This window comes from Megascapheus bottae, chromosome 8, assembly GCF_031878675.1.
Source record: "Megascapheus bottae isolate mThoBot1 chromosome 8, mThoBot2.hap1, whole genome shotgun sequence".
Lineage (NCBI taxonomy): Eukaryota > Metazoa > Chordata > Mammalia > Rodentia > Geomyidae > Megascapheus > Megascapheus bottae.
In genome coordinates this window covers 5,074,181-5,084,806 of record NC_143516.1, presented here as the reverse complement: position 1 = coordinate 5,084,806, position 10,626 = coordinate 5,074,181, and the positions used below count along the sequence as shown (strand labels likewise).

Sequence of the window (10,626 nt, the reverse complement as noted above, 5' to 3'; positions counted from 1 at the left end):
AGAACTCGGGCTGGTGAATTAAGTTGTCTGAGGCCAGGAGCTGGTGAGGGGATGCCGAGGCGGGGATGCCGAGGCTGGACTCGAGCTGCCTGACTCTGAGTGCTTATTCTCAAAGGGGAAATAAGAGTCTGTTCTTTGAGAGGAGTGGAGCGGGTAGCTTTGGAGAGGGGAGGGTACTGGGAGATGAGGTGAGGAGTCCTCAGAACTGGAGGGGAGCCTCATGGATGAGGGGAGACGGTGCACATCTGCGAAGCTGACCTTGGATGGTAGCCAGTGGGTCAGCACAAGAGCAAGGAAGAAGCTGCCACTGGACTGAACTCCACGAGAGCAGGCTTTTCTGGAGCATTTGGCACAGGGTGGGTCAGAAAGGCCTGGCCTGGGGGCGGTGGGTTCTCCCCCCTTGAGCCTGGAGGCCGCGAACGGTCTCTCCCTCCCGTGGGCTGCCCGGGTCTTTTTGGAAGAGGTGGACCATGTTTGAGATGGAGCCAGGACCGAGCCTTCCCTGGTCCTAGCCCCGGCCAAGTCTAGATCAAGCCTGGGCCATGTGCAGAGCCCTCGCCTAGGAGCCCCTCTGTGGCACAGGCACGGAGCAGCTCTGGGCGAGGGGCTGGGGGCCTCCCGGCTCCCCTTTACCCGCCGGGCCAGCTCGTCCGCTGTGCCCGCCTGCTGCGATCCGGAGCGCGTACACACCGAGTCCGTGGAGCCCGGGAGGTGGCGGGGAGATCCTGGCACTCTTTGGTCCTGGAGCCCGACCCAGAGTGGCTGGCAGCGCAGGGGGCTTGGCAGGAGCCGAATGGAGCTGCGCGCCAGGCCGGAGGCTGTGCCCGTCACTCCAGTCCCGGGCCCTGGGGCGCCGGCGCCGGTCCGTGCCACCCGGACTCCTGGTGTGCCCACCCAGATCTCACGTGGGGGGCCCCACGGAGGAACCCGGGACTGCCGGGGCACCCGTGGACGGGAGGCGGGAGCCGCGCGGGCTCGGGCGCCGTGCCAGGGCGAGTGAGGCGGGGGCGGGCGCCGTGCCAGGGCGAGCGAGGCGGGTACAGATCGGCCGCCGGCGGAGCCCGCGGGTCACTCGGAGGCCCGGCGGCGGCGGCGGGCGGGCGGCAGGGCGCTCGCAGGGTGGCGGAGGCCGGCTGGGCGCACGATGCCCTCGTTCGAGCAGACTCTGCAGAGGGCGGGCGAGTTCGGGCGCTTCCAGCGGCGCGCCTTCCTGCTGCTGTGCCTCACGGGCGTCACGTTCGCCTTCCTCTTCGTCGGGGTGGTCTTCCTGGGCAGCCAGCCCGACCGCTACTGGTGCCGCGGGCCGAGCGCCGCCGCGCTGGCCGCGCGCTGCGCCTGGAGCCCAGAGGAGGAGTGGAACCGCACGGCGCCCGCGCGCCCCGGCCCCGCGCCCGCCGCCCGCAGCCTCGGCCGCTGCCAGCGCTACCTGCTGGAGGCCGCGGGCGCCGACGCGGGCGCGCTCAGCTGCTCCGACCCCCTCGCCGCCTTCCCCAACCGCTCGGCGCCCCTCGTGCCCTGCAGCGGCGGCTGGCACTACGAGCAGACCCACGCCACCATCGTGAGCGAGGTAAGGGCGGGAGGGCAGCGGGCACCGGCCTGGGAAGGGCGAGGCGTGGGGAGCTCGGCTGGGTGGCAGGTCCTCCGGGCGCCCTGGCGGCGGGACGGGTCTCGCGTCCCGCCCGTGGAGCTGCCTTCGCGGGATCTCTGGGCTCGCGTGGTCCCCCGATGCTGTGATTCCCGGACTGCCCGCTTACAGGTGCCCCGCTCACCTGCCAGCGCCCGGCGCTCAGCCACGTGTGTTGGCACGGTGATGGAGATGGTGGGTTGACCGGTGGCGGGGACAGTGGCAGGTCTGGACGACATGAGGTTTCCAGGAGGACGCGGAGAGTGGACGTTTGGAGGCAGGGCGGTCTCCCCCAGTGACCAGAGAAGTATCTGGAAGACAAGGGGGTCCAGGCCCTCGTGGGGAGAGGGCTTTGGTGGAACGCTGGTGGGGCAGAGAGCAGCCATCGAGGAGACGCTGGGAAAGCGGATCATGTGCGGGACAGACTTCCTGCCAGCCGCTGTCACGGGGGGGGGGGGGGGGGGCGGGCTGCAGGCGTCCCTGACTTTCCGAGTTAGGGTGCAGTGGGGGTCCCCACCTTTGGAGGTGCCGCCCTTGCTCTGGAGTCTGTGTACCTGCTGGCTTGTTAGTGTCACCCCGTGGATGGGCTCTCTCATTTTTGTCCAGGGTGCAGTCTTCCTGCCTCCTCCGGTGACCCTCCCGGGATTACAGCACAAGCCACGAGCATTCAGCCCCATCAAAAGCCCCCACTCGGGTGGAGGGCAGGCCCGTGGGCAGCGAGGCTCTGCTGCTGTCCGGGGTGAGACTCAGGTCCCGCCGGGGTGGGAGGCAGCTCCAGCAGGCTCTGCTGTTCCGAAGGCCAGGCATGCGTTGGGATTCGCTCACCTGTTAAGTGGTCTGGAAATTCAACCCCAGGGCAGCCATGTGGGCTTTGGTGGGGCTTCATGTCTGTGCTTCGTGGTGTGTGCCTTCATGTCTGCCTCATCCTGGGCCGGTGTTCTAAACTCCACGGGTCACCATGGAGACGGATGGGAAGGATCCTTCTAAGAGGGGGCCTCCCCACGCGGGAATCCCACATGCCTGCGCAATGCCTCCCCCCACTGGCCTCAGCTGGGCTGCTCGCTTTCCACCCAATCCGAGGAGTGTGGATTCCTGATTTTTAAAGACGTTTAAAACTGAAGAACCAAGGCTGGGGGTGTGGCTCAATCAGCAAGCACCCAACTCTGAGTGCAAATCCCAGAACCACTAGGAAAAGAAAAAGGAAAAAGGAGGAAGAACAAAACAAACCTTTACAAGCAAAGTGTAGCTGGGCACTGGGGGGGGGGTGTCACACCCATAATCCTTGCTACACAGGGTGCTGAGATCTGAGGACTGTGGCTTGAAGCCAGTCCAGGCAGCAAAGTCCATGACTCTTAACTCCAATAAACTACTCAGAGTAGGCAGGAAGTGGCACCGTGGCTCCAGTGGTAGAGAGCTAGCCTTGAGCACAGAGAGGCGCTGTCCCTGAGCCTCTGGGAATGTAGTGTGCACCCATCAATGAATGCCCTGGCAGATTCTTTAGACATGTTCTGGGATTCCAGGTTTCTAGCAAGGTGGGTAAGGAGGGTCAGTCTGTGGTGGGCTGTGAAGGTCGGAGGCTCCTAACACCCAAAGAGGAATGGTGGCAAGTTGGGAGATGTGTCCTGCACAGGCTTGCGTATATTACTGCCCTGGGCTTTACTTCACTGGGCTTAGCTTTCTTGCTTGTCATTCGCCTTTAGTAATGCCTGCAGGTTACTGTCTAGAATGGTGATGAAGCATCCTCCAGATGCAGTCTTTTTTTTTCTTTTCCTGTGGGTCATAGGGCTAGAACTCAGTCTGGGCTCTGTCTCTGAGCTCTTCAGCTTAAGGCTACCGCCCTACCCTTGAGCCAAGTCACACTTCCCATTTTCTAGAGGTTAATTGGAGATAAGAATCTTAGGTCCTAAAAAAAAAAAGAATCTTAGGTCCTTTCTGTGCCCAGGCTGGCTTTGAACCTTGATCCTCAGATCTCAGCCTCCTGAGTAGCTAGGATTACAGGTGTCCAGATGCACTTTTTAATGCCACATTCTGAACTACACTGAAGTGACTTCTTCAAATCCCAAAGGATTCTGTGCTTCTTCTGGCTTGTCTTTCATGTGTTTCCTCTTAAGAAAGACCCCACCCTTACCGGTATCTTTTCAGAAAGTTCCATTATCCAAAATCACTCAGAATCTCACAGAGAGCTCTGTAGCTACTGTTTTACTGTCTCCGGTTTTGGATACAAATGGATTCATTTTTGCTGTTGTTGTTCTTAGAAACTGTATCAATGTGATGGGCTCAACTATAGTTCTGTCTTCAGCTAATGCCATGTGTTTTTATAGTCTAAGGCATTGATCTGGCAAAGGGGATGCACTGGGAGAGATTAGAAAGTGGACAGGCTGCTCAGGTTCCAGAATGCCCTCATATGGCTGTTTCATTTGATCCTGCATTGTGTCACAGTCCTGGCTTGCTAAGAGTGACTGGAGGCTAGAGATAGATATTAGTGGGCCTGACAGGGTCCCTTATGTAGCTACACTGAATTAGGTCTTGACGGTAAAACATTCTTTTTCATAAAGAATGAAAGTCCCCAAAGGACTCCAGGAAACACAATTCTTACACCACTCACACTTTAAAACCAGTAGGGAACCGTGCTGGACTCAGTGGCGATATCCTCAGGTAGGGACCTCAGTGAATTCTCTGGGAGTCTGAAAGTCCAGGATCCTCACACGCTGTCTTCACCTAGGAGTGATGAACCCAGTCGCTCATTCCTGCCACCTTCACAGTGGTTGGAGTGCTGGGAATCACAGCATAGGTTCACTTGAGTCTTGCCCTAGATCTTTATTAAAAAAAAAAAAAAGAAAAAAAGAAACTGTCCAGCTTGGAATATGTTGTCTCTAAAAAATATCTGGCTCAGGACTTGGGAAAACAAACAAACAAACAAAAATAAGACAGAAAAAGAAAAAGGAAAACTTATAGAAGTTATGGCCATAAAAGAAATGCAAATCAAAATGAATTTGAAATTTCACCTCACTCTAGTTAGAATGGCCATCATCAAGAAATCAAGTAACTACAGATGCTGGCAGGGATGTGGCCAGGAGGGATCACTAACTACTACACTGCTTGTAGGAGTGCAAACTCATTCAGCCACTCTGGAAAGCAGTATGGCAGTTCCTCAAAAGACTAAACATAGAGCTCCCTATGACCCAGCAATCCTGCTCCTCGGCATTGACCCAAATGTCCAGAAACAAGGACATTCTAAATCCACTAGCACAACGATGTGCATTGCAGCACTATTTACTATAGCGAAGATATGGAAACAACCCAAATGCCCCTCAGTAGATGAGTGGATCAACAAGATGTGGTATTTATACACAATGGAATTCTATGCTGCTGTCAGAAAGAATGACATTGCCTCATTTGTAAGGACTTAGAAAAAATCATACTAAGTGAATTAAGGAACATAGGCTCAATGATTTCCCTCATTTGTAATAATTAGTACACATTTAGGACTCTCCTAGCTGAGGATCACAATAGCGTAAAACCTAGGTACATAAGGTCATATAGGATGAGACTAAATGAAATGAACTCTAGGATATGGAAACAAGAGCTTTATCTTGTGTGATTATTGTGCTTAATGTACTATGTTATTTCTCTTCTCTTTTTTGCCCTTACAGTTAATCTCATTTTGTTACTGTATCCGACTTTGTTACCTGGCATATTATATATACATTTATTTGTTTATTTGAAATAGGAAAGGGTAGGGGGATATTAAGATGACTGAGGGTAGGGGAAGGGAAATGGGGACAAAAACATGGGAAAGGGTACCTGAAGAATGTAACTGTAACCCCTCTATACATTATCCCGACAAAATTTTTTGTAGAAGTTAGCAAGGCCCCATTTTAACAAATGAGGCAGGCATCATACCTCAATATTCTCCAGCTTGTGACTCTGGGAGCAGACCTAGGCCAAAAGTGACAGTCTATCTGAAAGACAACAAAAAGTCTAGAGGTGTGGCTGCAGTGGGAAAGCACTTGCCTAGCAGTGCATAGCCCTAAATTCCATTCTCAGGACTGCAAACCTCCCCCCTTCCCCACACACACTATTGGCATGTGTTGTGTACTCAGTGAATATTTGCTGAATGAAATGTTTCTCCTCTGTGGATTTGATTCTTTAATACGTTCTAGAAGATTCTTAGCCATCATCTCATCATTATTCCCTCTTCTATAATCTGGTCTTTCTTTCTGAGACTCTAATTAAAAGCAAGTAGGACCTTCTTTGTCTTTCTTTTATGACCATCTTCATATTTTCCATTTCTGTGTGTGTACTTTTTTCAGATCTCTTTCAATTAACTTTTTGTTCAACAATAATTAACTGATGTTTATTAATTAGTCTTGACAGCATTGGGCTTTGAATTCAGGGCTTCATGCTTCCTAGGCAGATGTTATGCTGCTGACCCATGCTTCCAGTCCTTTTTTTTTTTACACGGGCTAGTTTCGAGATGGTGGAGGGAATCTCACTTCCTGCCTAGGTATGTTTATGGACCTCGATCCTCCTATGTTCACACTTCCCATCCTGATCAGTGTGACAGGTACTCATTATCCTCCCAAGCTTCTTCCATTGAAGAAGAGTCTTGCAGACTTTTCTGCATGAGTTGGCCTAGAACCATCATTCTAGCAGTGTCACCTTTCCAAGTCAAACCTGTTCCTACACTGGTAGTTTCTTGGTTCTTATTCACATTTGTGTTTTTGCCTTTTAATTTTTAAGTATTCTGTACATGCTTAGCAGTTATTTTGTGTCTGGTATCTATCTACCTGAGGTCCTGGATCTGTTGTTGTAGACTGCCGATGAGTCCATCAGTTGGTTTGGCTGGGAAACCTGGCTCTCTCCAGACTTGCTTCTATGAGAGCTAGAGAACAGTGGTGGCCTGAAACCCTGTCTCCCTTCTAGACTGCCTGGCTGAATCTAGAACAACTGAGGTGGTTGTTATTAGGAAATAAGGTTTATTATGAAATGAGATTTTCCTGAAACACCAGCCATTTAACAAAAGTTAAATATTTTGTTTTCCAACATGAGTCCTTCCAACTATTCCTTTCCTCCGGTGACAAAGTAAAGCAGAACGGCCCAATAGGTTCATACAATGCCTTTGGTAGACTCAAGAACATCGAGGGGTGTGAAACAGGGAGTTTTAATGCCAGACTAGGTGAGGATATCACCTGCCACTCTCTGGCAGTGGGATTTTTGGATTCTCAAGTGTAGTCATAGAAATGACTCCACGTTTGGTAGATGTAGGCACAGCAGACACTGGGCTAGGCTGGGGGTACAAAGATGGGTTACTTCTCTTAACTAGTCCAAGGCTGAGCAGAGCACTGACCTGAGACAACAACGCGCTGTCAGGTATGTGCTGGTACATGTGGGGGATAGCCCCACCCTCTGCTGGGGCTCAGGGCTGAGAAAATATCCCTAGAGGTCAGAAGGTATCCAAGATGAAAACAGGAGGGCAGAGATGCTCTCATGTGCTCTCACCTTCATTTGCCTTTGCCCTATGGCCATTTGTTAAGTGCCTTGAGCAGTGGTTGGTGCACATTCCTGGGTCCAACCCGCAAAGTTTGAGGGCTGGGTGTAATAACCTTCCTACTTTACAAACATCTGCGGACCCACGCAGGTGGTCCGGGGACCTCACAGGGAGAAGGCTGGGTGTTTCTTCACGAGGACAGTAACAGGAAGTAATTGTGATGTCAGCATCAGATCTGCCAAGTCCCCCAAACAGACTGGGGGTGGGAAAGGCTCCTTCCTTCACCTCCAGGGCGAAGTCATAAATGGATAAAATGCTGCTATTTGTTTCCTGAAAGCCTTGAGCTTTCCAGAGCTGTGCAACAGGCAGCAGATCCAGAAACTGATTGGGGTGGAGCGAGCACACAGCTGAACTACATTCCCTGGGAATCTTGGCAAACCATAGAGCAGTTTGGACAAAGTCAAGATGCATCACCACATGGGCTGTCCAAATGAAATGCCATCTAGGTCTACACGTTTTATTTGTGGGCTCACGATTCATGACAAGAGCATCTTCAGGTGGAAAGGGCATGTGGTCCTTTGGGTCAGATGGGTCTGAGCCTCAATCGCAGCCCTGAACCATCAGCGTGAGGGATCAGAGCAGCGGCCTGCGCCCAGTCCTCCTCAGCTCCGGAGCAGGTGGAGTTCCTGCCGTAGTCATGTTACAGTTTGTGCAGGCCATGCCCCTGCAGGGTGGCTGATCATTGACATGGCCCAAAACAATGGCTTCCCACATCCAGGTGGGAGCTAGGGAGAACAGCAGAGAGGAAACAGGCTGGGGGGCAGGTTTCACCCTGAAACTTGCTAGACATAATACATCACTAATAAATTTGTCTTAAAAAATCCATTGACCAGCCAAATGCATATGGCTCACGCCTGTAATTCTAGCTACTCAGGAGGCTGAGATCTGAGGATCACAGTTCAAAGCCAGCCCAGGCAGAAAGGTCCCCATGAGACACTTATCTCCAATTAACTACTCAAAAACTGCAAGTGGTGCTGTGGCTCAGGAGTAGCCACATAGGCCCTGAGTTCAAACCCCACAACCAAAAAGAAAGAAAGAAAGAAAAATTCATTTACCACAAATTTGCCCTTGAAGTTGAGAATCCAGTACTTTTCCTCCAGACTGGGTCATGGTTTCGGGTTTCCTTGGACTTCTCTACCCACTTACCTGATGGCGAACTGATGGTGTGTGAGTGGCCCCCACGCCCCACAGAAAGCCCAGGGCAGACACTGTTCTCCACCCCCACCTCCACCCACCCACTGCCCATTGCCCACCTAGCTTAAACGATGGGACTGGGGGACTAGGTGCTGTCCCTGAGCTCTTCAGCTCAAGGCTACCACCCTATCCCTTGAGCCACAGCACTGCTTCCAGTTTTCTAGTGGTTACTTAGAGATAAGAGTCTCTCGAATTTTAGTGCCCGGGCTGGCTTTGAACCATGATCTTCAGATCTCAGCCTCCTGAGCGGCTAGGATTACAGGTGTGAGCCACCGCGCCTGGCGGGGAGGGATTTGCATGCGCTGACGTTCCCGTCCCGATTGTCCTCAGTGGCCAGGTCATCAGCTGAAGGTGACAGTGTTGGGACTGACAGTGCTCCACCCTCCGTGGCTGCAGAGGAAGAGGGAGAGCTAATGCAACCTAACCTTCATGACCAAATGCAACTTCCAGCATTCTTCTTTGGATGTTTTCCTTTCTTAACTCATAACCAAGAAAGGAGTTTCTTTCCCCTCTGGGAGGAAAAGGCAAGTCCCTTAGTGTTCCTGAGGTACTCTCCAAAGGAGAGAAATGTGGTGAATGAGTCAGATGATGGCCTGGCCCTTTAAACTGGGCCCGAGCTCAGAAACTGCAGCTTCTAAGGGACCACTGCCTCTGTGTCCTGTCTCTGTTAGTAATAAAATAAAATCACTTCAGGGCTATAACCCATGGGATAATAAAGACAAACAGAAAGGATGGAGTTGAAGAGCTTATAAGAAGTTAAGACAGTGTAATTCTGAAAGTTCTGAATAAACTGTGCTGTGCTTTGAATTATGGCTGGCTCCACCTGACCCAACATTGGCCTCAAGGTGCAATACAGACTCGGGGCTTTAGCTCTAAAGATAGATCTGAGGAGGTAAAAATGGAAGTCAGGGAAGAACTGTAGTGGCCATGGCTGAATCATTTCTCCAGGTGCCAGGCGTTGCTGCAGTGGGAAGATGCAGATTCACAAGCACTGCCCGAGTGGGGCAGGGGTGCCAGCTTCTCTGTTCTCGGAGTAAAGCAGTCCTTGACAGGCATCCGGGCTTCCCTTCGCTCTGTCACTGCACAGCTGAGTCGGAATTCAGGTTGGTACTCTGCTGAATTCCTGGAGCCTGAATTCCGGGGTTTCCTATCTCTGGGCGTGGGCAGATGTCAGGAAGACGCCAGAAGGAAGTGCGAATTCTTCCTTGTTCCTGCCCTTCTTCCGGATTGCTTGCTGGGCCATGGATGGTGTTGACTCTCTGGATGCCATGTGCACGCTGCCCAAACATCTGTCCAAGATCCTGTAGAGAGTCAGGAGGGGAATTTTCCATAGGCCACGTGCGGGATGGAAACAACTGGACAGAGATCGTCAGGTGGGCACATCTGGGACTTGAGAATCTCGGCTGCATCTTCTGCTCTGTAGCTAGTCCCTAGAAGGCGGCTCTCCTGTCAGATTGCTCTCAGGCAGAGGAGATGGGGGTGATGTGTGCTCTGGCTTTCCTTGGTAACGGGGAGCTTCACGTGTCCCTCCACCTTCCCACACTTGAATCTCCGACACATTTGGGAGTGGGGTCTGTGACATTTCTTTTGAGGGTTTTATTTTTCGTGTATGCTGTGTTTATTCATTGTGAAATCTGAGAATAAGTGTGGGGCATGGTGATTCTTGTTCAGGGATGAAATTGGGGTCTTCAGGTGATGTGAAAAGTGAACTCCAGTCACCCGGGGATGGGAGAGTGGAGAGGGACAGCTGCTCCTGGGCAGGAAGGCAGCGATGATCCAGCCATCCCCCCACCTCAGCCCCCTCCGGCCCCCCTGCCTCCCGCCCCCCGCCACAGGGCCACACGGCCAACGAAGTGTCAGCAAGTTGAGATACAACTGCTTGGGTTTTTGTGAGTCCCTGGCGCAGAGATCACAGAGTCACGCGTGGACAGCAGTGGTTAGAGGGCAGCGTGGGCAGTGTGGAGTGCAAGTCCTCACAGCGCTCTCAGCGTCCTGAGGCTGGATTGTAGTTTTACCTCACAGAGGAGGTGAGAGGGTGGTGGGTTGTAAAGGGCCATGAACGCGGTGGTGTCCAAAACGAGGCACTTTCCCAAGGCCTTGAACACATGGCTGGGCCCCAGCCTTGGGACAGTCAGTGTCTCCCTGGTGGGAGAGAGAAAGCAAGCAAAGCACTAGTTCCAATTCCCAGGACAACAGGAGCAAAGAGATTTTAATGTGTTAGTGTATCTTGATCCTTCTCCCCATCCTCCAGCCCGAT

General features: G+C 52.6%; 1 protein-coding gene across 1 annotated transcript in view; it reads left to right on the top strand.

Annotated features, from left to right (window-relative positions):
* The first annotated feature begins 845 nt into the window (after window positions 1-845).
* Slc22a3 (solute carrier family 22 member 3) overlaps window positions 846-10,626 on the top strand; it is a 58,199-nt gene continuing 48,418 nt past the window's right edge. The window contains exon 1 of the mRNA XM_090337871.1: window positions 846-1,567. Within this exon, the coding sequence (XP_090193997.1) occupies window positions 1,145-1,567 (423 nt within the window). The 5' untranslated portion in view covers window positions 846-1,144. The remainder of the gene's footprint in view (window positions 1,568-10,626) is intronic.